Source organism: Carcharodon carcharias, chromosome 5 (genome assembly GCF_017639515.1).
Source record: "Carcharodon carcharias isolate sCarCar2 chromosome 5, sCarCar2.pri, whole genome shotgun sequence".
Classification (NCBI taxonomy): domain Eukaryota; kingdom Metazoa; phylum Chordata; class Chondrichthyes; order Lamniformes; family Lamnidae; genus Carcharodon; species Carcharodon carcharias.
The window spans coordinates 127792800-127807565 of NC_054471.1; the positions used below are offsets into that span (position 1 = coordinate 127792800).

Consider the following 14766-nt stretch of genomic DNA (forward strand, 5'->3'; position numbering starts at 1 on the left):
TACTACCTGTCCCTCCACCTATCTTTGTATCATCTGCAAACTTAGCCAGGATGCCCTCAATTCCTTCATCTAGATCATTAATGTATAAAGTGAAAAGTTGTGGTCCCAACACTGACCCCTGCAAAACTCCACTCTAGTCACCAGCCGCCATCCTGAGAAGGACCTCCTTATCCCCACCCTCTGCCTCCTGCCAGACAGCCAATCTTCTATCCATGCTAGTACCTTGCCTCTAACACCATGGGCTCTTATCTTACTGAGCAGCCTCCTGTGCGGCAACTTGGCAAAGGCCTTCTAGAAGTCCAAATAGATAACATCCATTGGCTCTCCTTTGTCTAACCTACTCATTACCTCCTCAAAGAATTCTAACAGATTTGTCAGGCATTACCTCCCCTTGATGAAACCATTCTGACTTTGCCCTATTTTATCATGCACTTCCAAGTATTCTGAAATCTCATCCTTAATAATGGACTCTAAAATCTTACCAACAACCAAGGTCAGGCTAATCGGCCTGTAATTTCCTGTCTTTTGCCTCACTCCCTTCTTAAACAGGGGGGTTACATTAGCAATTTTCCAGTCCTCTGGGACCCTCCCTGACTCCAGTGATTCCTGAAAGATCACCACTAGCGCCTCCACTATCTCTTCAGATCTCCTTCAGAACTCTGGGGTGTAATCCATCTGGTCCAGGTTATTTATCCACCTTCAGACCTTTCAGTTTTCCTAGCACCTTCTACTTGGTAATGGCCACCATACTCACCTCTGCCCCCTGACTCTCTTGAACTTTAGGGATGTTACTCGTGTCTTCCACCATGAAGACTGACACAAAGTACCTATTCAGTTCCTCTGCCATTTCTTTGTTCCCCACTACTACTTCTCCAACGTCATTTTCCAACAGCCCAATGTCCACTTTTGCCTCTCTCTTACCCTTTATTTATCTAAAAAAAACTCTTGCAATCTCCTTTTATATTACTGGCTAGTTTACCCTCATATTTAATCTTCTCCCTCCTTATTTCTTTTTTAGTTGTCCTCTGTTGGTCTTTGTAGGCTTCCCAATCCCCTGGTTTCCCACTGCTCTTCGCCGCATTGTATGCTTTCTCTTTAGCTTTTATGCTGTCCCTGACTTCCCTTGTCAGCCATGGTTGCCTTGTCCTCCCTTTAGTATGCTTCTTCTTCCTAGGAATAAGTTTTTGCTGTGTCTCCCAAATTACTTGCAGAAACTCCTGCCATTGCTGTTCCACTGTCTTTCCTGCTAGGCTCATCTCCCAGTCAATTCTAGCCAGCTCCTCCCTCTTGCCTCTGTAGTTGCCTTTATTCAACTGTAATACCGTTACATCTGATTCCAGCTTTTTCCTCTCAAATTGCAGGGTAAATTCTATCATATTATGGTCACTTCCTCCTAAGGGTTCCTTCACCTTAAGCTCCCTTATCAAAGCTGCCTCTTTACACATCACTAATTATTACCTTTTCAGTGATTTTTGTGTTCCTTAGGTTGTAAGATAGTTTTTTTCTAATTTCCAAAATATATTAAGCATTCCTAGATCAGGTCTATCATGGGGAGGTGCAAGGATCTCTCTCCTAAGCCTACACCTAAACCATAGAAGAGCATCGAGGAAAATCTATCTTAAATCTCAGCATCTTATTAGGAATCTAAAATGAGAACATCAGTTAAAATGGATCCAGTCTGGAAGAATGAAATACTTAGGGCTGAATTTAATGGGCAACCCTTGGGTGAGAAAACTGCTGGGTGAGTCTGTAAAGAAGGACTCTATGCTATTGGCAGCATGCTCACTGTCGGCCTGCCCACCCCTGTTGCTGCCACAATTTTAGGGGGAACCAGGAGGTTTTGGGTGGGCCGCCCAGCCGTGGCCCAATTGAGGCCCTTAAATGGACAATTAATGCCCACTTAAGGGCCTCATCCCACCACTGCTCTGATTTAAGAGTTGTAGGGAGAGGCCTACCTCCAACGCGTAGCCTGGCAGATTTAACCCTGCAGGCTGCTGGTCAATGAAAGGGGGGCCAGAGTGCTCCATTCCCTGGCCCCCCTGTGGATCCTTCCTACAGTTTTGCCTCTTCATGTCCACCCTCAAAGTCATAAACTCACCCTTAACAGCAGAGTGCCATGTCCACTGCCCAGCATGCCCACACACCTCCCCCGAATGGGACCTGCCAACCCGGTCCCGGCAAGATCCTGGATTTACCTGAGTTTGGGAATATCCATAGTTCCTCTTCCTCCTGGGCCCCTTGTAATACTGACAGTGATCCTGGTGTGTTGCAGAGCTGCTGGTCTCCAATTGGCCTGCAGCCCTATGAGGAGGGACTTCTTCCTGGAGACGGACAGAAATCCTGCCTCATTCTAATTAAAGGGCAATCACTTGAAAAATTAAAGCAGGCCGAGTTGGCCAAGCAGAAGCGGGCTCACCCCCAAAACTTACACTGGGATGCGGGGAACCTTCCCTCAGAGTATAGCCTTTCTTTAGTTTCCATGCTTATATCTAACTCCAATGCAGGCAATTATCTGTTAAAATTGCATAACCCCTAATGAATGTCTTTCAATGCTCCATATATATATATATATATATATATATTTATGTAAATATATACTTATAATATACTTATAGAACACAAAAGTGCGAAAAAGGTAATATTCAGTAATGCAATACTTCAATTTAAAGCTATGCTTTCTTGAAGGAAACATTGAAAATGATGAGTTTTCAACTTTGCTTTCCCCATGGTGAGTCTTGCCAGCTGAGAGCACATATTAGAAATGCAAGCATGTATTGTAATGTATACAGAACGCACAAGAGTTTCCAATGTGTGTTATCAGTGAATAAGGCTCCCTATTGAGACCGCAAAGTCATAAACTCATCCTTAACAGCAGAGTGTCATGTTAAACAAGCACCGTTGAACATGACAACTTGTTTGGCAAAGCCTTCTTTGTTTGCTTATGTGGCACAATGAAGTAAATCTGATCAAAATTCATTACAGTGTCTTGTGCATACAAGAAGTTAAATTAACTGATCCTGTACTCCCAGTGGGGAGCTGCACTTGAATAGAGTACAGTTTAGAAAAACTTCATAAAACAGTCCTCTTGAATGATTATAATTGCACCATTGCTGTGAATAACCTGTTACACTTTAGTGAACAGAGAAAATTGCTCATTTTCAGGTCTACAGCATAGATACTGTTAATGTAGGATGCTGATAACAGATTGGGTGTGGCTTTATGTCCCTTAAACATCAATATATTTGTCTTACCCTTTTTCTGGTCTTCTCTTTCAGGAATGGTCTAATGACAGTATAAAGAGCGTGAATGTACCAAGGCTGATTGACAAAATGAATTCCTCCAAAACGAGAGGGAAAGCTATCCTGAAATGAAAGGAATACACTTAGGAGGGAGTGAATCTTTCAACTGTTCCAAATCTGTATTTAATTCAATGGATTCAGTCGTTTACCCCCTTCACGCTACAACGCAACATATGGTGGCCGCTTCAGAGATCACGATCACAAAATTGCAAAGCTGTTGAGTTCAAAATAGAACACTTTATCAAATAACGTATTTAATTAGTCTCCCCACCAGGAACTGTGGCCTCAAATTGCTCTTGAATAGCAGAGGCCTTAATTGCAAAACATAAGAGCCTATAATTTGGTAATGTGATTCTACCAAAAATGGATGTCAGCTGTAATGAAAAATATCAATCAATCACAATGCATCCCAAACAACAATTCTTTTACACTTCTCAAACACCTTATAAGCCAAGTATGTCTAAATCTCACAAACTGGAGTGTGAAATTAAAGGAACAAATGGCTAATTGCCAGCAGAGAAAAGCTTATTTCAATAACAAAGGACTCCAAGCTCTGCTGGATATTATAATGAAGCATCAGGTTAACATATTTGGAGGGGCAAGGAAGGGTCAGAAATAAATAGAAAATGTAATAACAAATGCAGTTTGCAGATTAAACAATCCTGGGAGGAAAGGAGGGAAAAATTCCATTCAGTTTAGAGCATAAGGTTAAGGCAAATATTACTGTAAATCAGTAGGCCAGGAAAATAAGCACCCAAAAGAGGTTTTCTGGCTGAGAAATGTTAACAAGGATGGGACAAGTAAGATAATTATAGCCTAGAAATTGCTGCTGGCGATAGCAGCAGCAAACACTTAACACATGTGTATGATAATCTCTGCATGGTATCATAACACAGGCATTAACCCATTTAAAATAAATGAGTTAATATTTGCCACTGGGCAGATGTTCGTGTTTGGCCATTAATGTTATGAACAGTAAGCACAAACATTATTAAACATGTCATCATGGGAGAATGCAATGTGACTTTCCATGGCTGACATTATCTTTGTCTTCATTCCAATGGGCCTTCCCCATAAAAGGCAAAACAAGCAGGTAGCAAATGGTATGCTTTGCAAAAGGTGATTGCATGCACACAAGAAAGATCTTTAAACACTATCAGAGAAGGCTACAATTGATAAAAACAAAAAAACTGGGGATGCTGGAAATCCAAAACAAAAACAGAATTACCTGGAAAAACTCAGCAGGTCTGGCAGCATCGGCGGAGAAGAAAAGAGTTGACGTTTCGAGTCCTCATGACCCTTCGACCGAACTCGTTCGGTCGAAGGATCATGAGGACTCGAAACGTCAACTCTTTTCTTCTCCGCCGATGCTGCCAGACCTGCTGAGTTTGTGCAGGTAAGGCTACAATTGATTTGTTTAGCAGGGATAGAATGGAAGCTACAGAATCATTGGAGGTTAGTGTAAAATCTTTGGCTTTGCCATATTATTCAGATGTTCAATGGGCCCAGAATTTCTCAACATTGCTCCCCCAATATTATTGTAACTTTGCATGAAGTGGGGTGGATGCAGGTTGCTGCTGCATTGCTGCCCCAGTTACAGCGGTGGAGTGGGAGGAGCTGGAAGGAAATTCATTGTTTGTACTTCCATTGACATAGAGTGATTGTGCACAAGCACATAAGAGAGCATGCTATGTCAATGCATCATCCATTAAAAGAACTGTGCTTAGTTTTCATAAGAACTGATTCTATGATTAGACCAAAAAGTGTTTCTTGATCCTAGCACTCAGTTGCACCCATGCTGATTCTATAATTGACTTACTCTGCTGCATCCATAGGGCTAGCTAATTTGAATTCATTGCTTCAGCTTTCAACTAGTGACCAGTGATTGCTGAGTCATCTGGGCTGTGGATAGTGTAAACTGCAGCAGCTCTCAAAGGGCTGCTGCCCTTAAAGGTGTTCTGCACTGTTTCTTTGGAGACTGAATGTTGCACAAAGAAGATGGCACTGAGTGTGGAAGGAAGTGCCTCCTTCCCTGGGAACAGCCTGGCGGTTGTGCTTGAGGAGAGGAATCATTCAGAGAAGTAGCTATTTTTGGGGCAGGTGGCAAAACTACATTATAGCAGGCAACCGAATAGATGACAAACAGCATGGGCTGAATCTAATGCCAGTGGTGGTGGTCCAGGAAGCGTTCCAGAAAGTCAGTGGCAACCCAAATGTGGCTGTTTCCAGGAGCCCTGATGCAATTCTATGGCAATTATCTGCCTGCCGTCAGGACACCTGTCCTTTAAGAGCAAAAATCCCACCTCCAAGAGCTGCCGACTATGGAGCTTTGGAGGGTGGGGGGGAGGGGGGTCGTTGCTGAGATCAGTGCAAGCGTTTCAGGGGGGGAAGCCCTTGCCATCAGGGCTGGGGAAGGGGCCCTTCATGGGCCACAGAGTGCCCGATCAGGAAGGACCCCCTGCTCCCCCCCACCATGCCCCTCAGCCCCCACTCCAAGCCCGCCAGGAGGCTACCAGCTTTTACTGGGTAGCTTCCCCACTTGGCACAGGGCCACCCCCTACCACTTTCAGGATGCTTGTGACAGCATCAAGGGGTCCTTAATTTATCTCTGTCCCTGACTGGGTCACTGGGAGTTCAGAAGTTCCCTGCCAATTCTATGCTCCCCTGCAACTGACCTCCCAGCATGCTCCCGAAAGCCAGATTAAATTCTGTCCACGAAGTGCAGTCTCCCACATTTAAGTCTTATTTCAGCAACTGCACACAACAAACTTCAGGACTAAGGAACAGTGCTAAGAAAGACTTCAGCAAAGGATACCTATTGCAAGGAAGGGAAGGGGATGTTTTTAACGATGCTTTCACCAAGCATTCAGACTGCAACATGGTGCCACATCAGTGATACAGCCTGCAAAGCACTTTACATCCAACACCTGCTCTTCTGACAGAACTAAATCATTGTACCTGAGTTGTATCATTTATGTCCTGGGTCACCTTCAGTCAGACATCAAATATCTAAATTGCATGCACACCTGTCTTCATTCCCTCCACTGGATTTCCTCTTCCTCCTCTAAACCAGGGCAGCCACAGATTATAACTGAGTTCTGAGAAAGATTTACAGCCAAAACATTAATCTGCCATTTCCACTTACAGTGTGTTTCCAGCACTTTTTGACATTGCTTCAGGATTCCAGCACTTATGTTTTTGTTTTCATTAAAAAATAATGATGAAATTGGCACTAATGCTGTTCACTGTCTGATAATATCAATGAGTGGATTAGGCTCATGGGCAGGAATGTAGAATTAGTGTCAAGATTTCAAATATTACTGAACAACTCGAGTCTTCTACAGGTCTTGACTCCTATTTGTGAGTAATTATACTACCATATAATTGCCTCGTTTTTCTCTTTGATGAAATTTTCTCACAGGTCCTTCTGTCCTGAAGGCTTTGGTTGCCTTTCCGGGGTACAATCCCATGAGTTGGAATCACCTCCTGGTAAGCTATCCACTTAACGATTACTCATGTATACAGCTGAAAAGCTATTGTGCTTTGGAAGGTATCATGTTGAATAATGCCCATTCACATGTACTTTCATCAATGGTTGCTGAATATAATCAGGAAGGCGGGAGTCTTGGGAGGTTTTTGCTTCCCCCGTCCTTGGCTCTGTGGTCAACTTTAGCTCCCTTAATGCCACCCTGGCTGCAATATCTAAATCTGTCCAGAGTGGGCGTCAAATCTCGGGCATTCCTGAGTGTGGTTCAGAGATGGTAACCAGGATTTTCCTTTGAATTCACTAAATTGCATGAGAGTTTCAGAGGGACATGCTGACTGCCCAAGAATTTGGCACTTAGCCCAAAGAATTTCTCAGAGTCAGCTTGTTTAAAAATGTTTGATGGTTTTCTGGTAGAATTTCCATCTGTACTGGAGAAACTGCTGCAAAGATGGTGGCAGGAGGTAGGAGGTGGCAGGGATGGGGTCGGGATATCTACTGCAGCCCTCAGGGCTCTCCAACAGCAGAGCTGGGCTGGGTGCTTATGGGGCAGGATAAATGGCAACCATTTTTTCTTTCATAAAGTTGAATATTCCAAGTGGAAAGTAGTATATTGATCATCTGTGATGATTGATTCACTCCTTTAGGGAGGGAGGAATTTAAAATTTAAGGGGGCCTTCCCTTAGCAGCATTTGTTTGGCAGTAACATGATAGTTAATGTTTTGGATTGGTGGAGAGCAAATTTTAGTAAAACAAGGCAGGATCTGGCCAAGATAAGCTGGGAACAGCTACTTGTGGGGAAATCTACAGACGAGCAGTGGGGGGGCATTCAAAAAGGAAATGGGGAGGGTACAGGCTCAAAATGTTCCCTCTAGGGTGATAGGAAGGAGTAACAAACCCAGAGCACCATGAATGACCTGAGGTATCCAGGATACGATGAGAAGGAAAAGAGAGGCTTTTAGCAGGTACAAAGGGAACAAATCAGTGGAGGCATTAGTAGAGTACAGAAAGTGCAGGGTGGAGCTTAAGAAAGCAATTAAGAGGGCAAAGAGGGGATATGAGAGAGCTCTGGCTGGTAAAAGTAGGGAAAATCCCAAGATATTCTATAAGTATATCAATGGGAAAAGGATAACCAGGGAAAGAGTAGGGCCCATTAGGGATCATGGGGGAAAACGATGGGTGGAGCCAGAGGACATCGGTAGAGTGTTGAATGAATACTTCACATCCATCTTCACCCAGAGAGAGAGGATAAAGGTATCAAAATCGGAGAGAGAGACTGCGAGGTTCTTGAGCAAATTGATATAGGGAATGACAAGGTATTGGAGGTGTTGGCAGGCTTAAAAGTGGCTAAATCTCCCAGGTCTGGATGATTTGTGTCCCAGACTGCTGAGGGAGGCAAGGGAGTAGATCGCAGGGGCTCTGATCCAAATTTTAAATTCTGCTCTTGCCATGGGGGAGGTGCCAGAGGACTGTGTGGTTCTGCTATTTAAGAAGGGTTGTAGGGATAAGCCAGGGAACTACAGGCCAACGAGTCTCACGTTAGTGGTAGGGAAGCTATTGCAGAAAGTTCTGAAGGAGAGACTCTATCTCCACTTGGAGAGGCAAATTTTGATTATGGATAGTCAGCATGGCTTTGTCAGAGGGGGGTTATGCCTAACAAATTTGATTAAATTTTTTGAGGTGGTGACCAGGTGTGTAGATGAGGGTAGTGCAGTTGATGTAGTTTATATGGATTTCAGCAAAGCCTTTGACAAGGTCCCACGTGGCAGGCTTATAAAGAAGGCAAATTCACATGGGATACAGGGTAATTTAATAAGGTGGATTCAAAATTGGCTTAGTTGTAGGAGACAGAGGGTGATGACAGAAGGCTGCTTTAGTAACTGGAAGCCAGTGTCCAGTGGTGTACCACAGGGATCTGTATTGGGTCCCCTAATATTCATCATTTATATAAACGACATAGATGACTATGTGGGGGGTAGGATTAGTAAGTTTGCGGATGACACAAAGTTTGGCCGGGTGGTTAACAATGAGGTTGAGTGTCTTGGGCTAGAGGAAGATATAGATGGGATGGTCAAATGGGCAGATAAGCGGCAGATAGAGTTTAACCCTGAAAAGTGTGAAGTGATACGCTTTGGAAGGAGTAATTTGACAAGGAAGTATTCAATGAACGGCATGACATTCAGAAGTTTTGAGGAACAAAGGGACCTTGGTGTGTGTGTCCATAGATCTCTGAAGATGGAGGGGCAATGATAAAGGTATATGGGACACTTGCCTTTATCAATCGAGGCATAGATTAGAAAAGTAGGGAGGTCATGTTGGAGTTGTATAGAACCTTGATGAGGGCACAGCTGGAGTGCTGTGTGTTGTTCTGGTCGCCACATTATAGGAAGGATGTGATTGCACTGGAGGGGGTGCAGAGTAGATTCACCAGGATGTTGCCTAGGATGAAACATTTAAGTTATGAAGAGAGGTTGGATAGACTTGGGTTGTTTTCGTTGGAGCAGAGAAGACTGAGGGGCGACCTGATCGAGGTGTACAAGATTATGAGGGGCATGGACAGGGTGGATAGGGAGCAGCTGCTCCCCGTAGTTGAAGGGTCAGTCACGAGGGGACACAAGATCAAGGTGAGGGACAGGAGGTTTAGGGGGGATGTGAGGAAAAGCTTTTTTACCCAGAGAGTAGTGACAGTCTGGAATGGACTGCCTGGGAGCGTGGTGGAGGCACCTGGAAAAAGTACCTGGATGAGCACTTGGCACATCATTACATTCAAGCCTATGGGCCAAGTGCTGGTAAATGGGATTAGGTAGGTAGGTCAGGTGTTTCTCACGTGCTGGTGCAGACTCGATGGGCCAAAGGGCCTCTTCTGCACTGTGTGATTCTGTGATTCTGTGATAGCGTTAGTGATTTGCAGTGCTGGAGTCATATCTGACAGAATAACCTGGGCTTGGTGGCGATCAACTAGAAAACCTTGGAATAATTCCCTCTCTGATTTTTTTTTATCCTTTCCTGAGGATACTGAAAATCCTCTAAGCTAGCAGAAGAGTTGGAGGTTTTAAGCATTAAAATTAGCTGGAGCCTTTATGAACTGTTTGCTCCTTGCACTATAATTTAAGATTTTATGTCTCCAAATTTCTTAGCAACATCTATAAGGTTATAAGTAGGTTTTATCTTTGGGACTTAATGTATTAGTAATAGTAATTGTTAGCACTACATGAATGGTGGAACATTCAGTTTTATTTCAATGCACATCCATAACTAAAAACTGATAGGAGTAAAATAAAAAAAGAAATGTCTGCCCTCAAAGTTGATCCTATTATGAATTCATTATTCCACTGCTGGAAATGAATTCAAATCCTCACCTGTAATGCTTTTTTATATGATACCTGTAAATCAAAGTGGAATCACTTAAAATAAGTAAGCCTAAGTAAATTTTATTGGTTAGTTGACAAGTAACAGAAAATACTTCATCATAGCACTCACATGTGTCCATTAAACAAGAAGGCACATCATTTTTAATAGTAATTCATTTCAAGACATTTTATAAGACCATAGTCCTGGTATAGGGCAAATTGAGGGTATAGGCAGGTAGGTAGAACAGGCCTGTGACCTTACGCGGTTGCAGGGGGGTTTGGGGAGGGGTGACCTTTCATCATCAAAACTCTTATTCTCAAAAGGATAACCTTTTCTCTGTTCATCAGGATAAGTGTGGAAGACATTGTCGATATTGAGATCATGCCACCATGCAGAAAGTTTCCTCCTATTTTTCCCCCCACATCTATCCACACTCCATGTCCTCCTTTTCCCTGGGGCTACACCTGTTAAGCAGTATTCCAATGGGTGGATTATCAATTGATTCACCACCCATTTTAAGGCCATTTTTGAGTGCCAAACTCAGTAAATGGTTATTCGTTCAACTCGTCGGTAAAAGAATTGCACCTGAATTTTCTTCCAGAACAAGAACCCTCTGCATTGAACACCCAGAGGGAGCCCAACCCAGTACATCTGAATGAATTCAAGTGGGCATGACTAACATTCCATTTCCATTTTCCAAAAAATTCTATCCAAAGCTCGGCCTAGTTAATGTACAAGTGGCACTTTGAGAATAGTGGGATCCCTGAGGCCAGGCAAAACATTCGAGAGCTGAAGGATTGAATTTAATTTCGTTTGGTGCTCAGAAGGTCCCGCTGAGACTTTCATTGCCTTATTTAGTTAGCTCTGCAAAAAATACACTCGTGGACTGGGAACACAGATTTCCCACTGAGAATCCCTTTATTAGAATGTTTGAATAGGAAGTGATAGAAGAAGATTGATTAGAAGATTTTTGATTGTGGTGCCCATTCCCTACACACAGACACCTAATCAACAAATTCTACAATACAAGATGTTTCTTAACATCAGTGCCTTGGGCTATGTTTCCTAGCAGAGTCCAGGGCAGAAATATGTCAGCTGCTGACTGATTATCTGCTCCCGACTTCCACCAGGGGAACAATAGTGTGTGTACCAGTCAAAGTCAGCATCACCTTGAATATTTTCTTTGCAACATCTGGTGACCTATGCCACATTGGATAGGCAGCAACTCGACACTACATGAAGAAGATGACTGATTTTTTTCTTCAGGTATGCCGCACACATCACTTCCTTCTCAATGGAACTAGAAAAAACAGATGGAGAGGGCTAAACTATTCTACAGGTTGGCAGGGTTCCCAGAAGTGCAAGGAGGAAGTGACAGACTGCATGTGATGCTCAAAGTTTTTAAACTCCCTCAATTTCATGGACATGAAAGGCTTTTATTGCATTGATATATAGTTAGTGGGTGATGCCAATCTCTTCCAATGCTGAGACAAGTAGTAATGATACTTTCACCATGAACTAAATTGCCGTTCCAACACTGTCGCTGGGTTAATATCCTGGAACTCCCTTCCTAACTGCACTGTGAGTGTATCTACACCACATGGACTGCGGCGGTTCAAGAAGGGGGCTTGCCACCATCTTCTCAAGGGCAATTAGGGATGGGCAATAAATGCTGGCCTTGCCAGCGACACCCAAATCCCATGAAAGAATAGAAGTGTGACATAACCAGCCATGATGACTTAAAACTATGTATTCTGTTGGTTGATTTGTTGGTGTTCAAGGCTATCTCCTGTAGTCATGGCTTACACTTCCAGTAACTAGACTTAGACTGATCTAGACTGGGGGTGACAATAGGTATAATGAGCCCATACCAGGATGACTTATTTGATACAGCAGTTGAATGTACATGCTAAAGTCTCATTTTTTATGAGTGGATAAATCTAGCAGAGCTTATAGTCCACTCAGTGACAGACTACAGAATCATAAATCATATTATCATCAAATTAGATCATATTACAATGAAGAAATGTTAGTCATTTCCAGAGCTGAAGATGGGTGGGATAAAGGGGAAAACCTTCATGTCAACTGCATAGGGAGGCTGTCTAGGAAGGAGAGAACATGGAACAGGAGAGTTAGAAAACAGAGAAAGGAGGAACATGAACACAAGAAAAAGGAGCAGGAGTAGAGCCTGTTGAGTCTGCTCTGTCATTCAGTATGATCACGGCTGATCTTGGGCTTCAACTCTACTTCCCCACCCACTCCCTATATTCCTTGATTCCCTGAGAAACCAAAAATCTGTTTATCCAGCCTTAAATGTATTCACTGATGGAGCATCCTCTCGGGTGCAGAATTTCAAAGATTCACAACCTTTGATCGAAGTAATTTCTCTTCATCTCAGTCCTAAATGACCAGCTCTTACCCTGAGACTGTGCTGCCATGTTTAAGATTCCTTGACCAGCAGAAACAAACTCTCAGCATCTGCACACATACATACTTAGGTACATAATTTTGAACAGGAGGAGGTCATTTGGCCCCTTGAGCCTGCTCCACAATTTGAAAAGACCATGCCCGATTTGATTGTGGCCTCAACTCCATTTTCCTGTCTTCTCCCTATACCCTTTGACTAGCTGGTCAATCAAGAACATATCTAACTCAGCCTTAAAAAATCTCAATGACCCTGCTTCTACTGTTCCCTGGGAAAGAGGATTCCATAGATTAATGATTAATAAAACTCCTTATTTTTAAACTGTGTGCCCCTATTCTAGTTTCTCCAATAAGAGGAAACATCAGCCAGGGTTTTCCGTGCCTGTTGGCATCAGGCATGTTCGGTGGCGTGAGCTGGCAATATGGTGTGATCAGTTTCACAACGACGTGGAATCAGTTTGTGATCGTCCGCTCAGCCTGCCAATAGTGGACCACAGAGCCCACCATCGGACGTCAGGAACCTCATTGCAATTCATCAGCATTTCATTATAAGGCCAGCCCGCTGGACCCATACCTCCCACCCTCCTTACTGGATCGTACGCTTTCCCGCCGATGTGTCTCACAACAGCACATAAGTGACATGCACTGCACTAGGGACTTCAAGGTTTGTTTGCCTACTTTGCTTCAGGCAGCACTCACAGTCATCAGCGCCAGACTTCACAGACAGCACCACATCAATTTTAAGGAGGCTCATGCGCAGGTCTCTACCTACCAGATCAGCCATATGTGGATGGCTTTTCAATGGCTGCAGGGCTAGGGGTTGCTTGGGGAAGGGGGAGAAGCAGCCTCAGGCAAGGGAAGAGGCTGCAGGATGAGAGCTGTTCTGGGGAAGAAGGTTATCCCAGGGTCTGTGTGGAGCACACATTGACCTGTGCAAGTGGCCTCAAGATGGTGAGGGCTGAGGAAGCAGTGCCCAGAGGAGATGAGGCCAGATGGAGATGTGAGTGTATATGTGTGAGAATGGATGGTGATGTCTCTTGAGATGCCAGTGAATGTGTGGTGAGCTTGAGTGTGTGACTTTAGAATGTTGAGGCGGTTGCCATACTCTGGCTGCATCGATAAGATCACTCACCCTCTATCTGTATTGGATGGCCAACCTCTTCTGTGCAGCATTAGCGCTGACCACCACCTGCAATACTGGATTGGTGATGCTTCTGCCCGTCCTAAGGTCAGAGCTGGGGTAAAGGACATCACAGCGGGCCTCCACAGCATCCAAATGGCATTCCAGTGATGCATCAATAAACCTGGGGGCTACAGTCCGTTTGCCTTTCGTGGGCATTTTCCCTGCAATAGTCCTGGAATGGAAGCACTGCGATGTTTGCGCGTGGCTGGACTTTAAATATGGCGTGATGAAGCGGTGAGATGATGGTATGGTGGGCGAATGAGAGCCCGCTCGCCATGGAGATGGCCTGTTTCCTGGGATTGCATAAGTAATATGGCGGATTTGGGATGATATGACCGAAGATGATGGTTTTGAACTGCCCAATATTTATTTGGAGAATTGCTGAAAAAAGACATGTCTAAGCTTTTCGTCCTGCACTCATCAGGACACTTACAAGAATAAGGGGGAAAACAACAATTTATACTCTATGTGAAGAAAGTGCTGATTGGTTATCAAGTGGCATTGCCATGGAGAATGTACCACTGATGGTGACTGTCAGTTAACTGCCAAACATTGTTTGCAATTTAGACCAGGCAGCTGGGACCTGATTGGTCAAGGCATTGCCCTGAGGGATGAACCAGTGAATGGCTGTCACTTATTTTGTTTTGCTGAAACAGGCACAATGTGTGTACATGTTCTTTCTGTTTGCAAAGAACAGAGTCCTGTGTATTAATATATGCAGCTTCCAGTACATGCAAATGCACCACACTGCGAACCCAAATGACAATATTAAATTTGTTGTCAGCGGAATTCTTGAGGATTATTTAAGAAATGTTGTCCAATTGCAGAATCACATCTAATGTTGGACACTATGTTTTCAGTTTTGCAAGCAAAGGCTGGTTGGGTACGGTCTGTTCCTTGCCTATTGCGAACTGCGACTGGGACTTGCTGTTTGATAAAATTGACCAGCCTTTGGGATGTACAGCCTACATACCTAGCGTCACACTGGCACTGAACCAACCACTGAGCCAACGATTAATTCCTGG

At 43.8% G+C, this 14766-nt stretch overlaps 1 protein-coding gene across 1 annotated transcript in view; it reads right to left on the reverse strand.

Moving 5' to 3' along the window:
- The window catches only part of clvs2 (clavesin 2), a 95174-nt gene that overhangs the window by 12850 nt on the left and 67558 nt on the right, over window positions 1–14766 (reverse strand). Inside the window, exon 3 of the mRNA XM_041188649.1 lies at window positions 3252–3362. Coding sequence (XP_041044583.1) covers window positions 3252–3362 — 111 coding nt within the window. The remainder of the gene's footprint in view (window positions 1–3251; window positions 3363–14766) is intronic.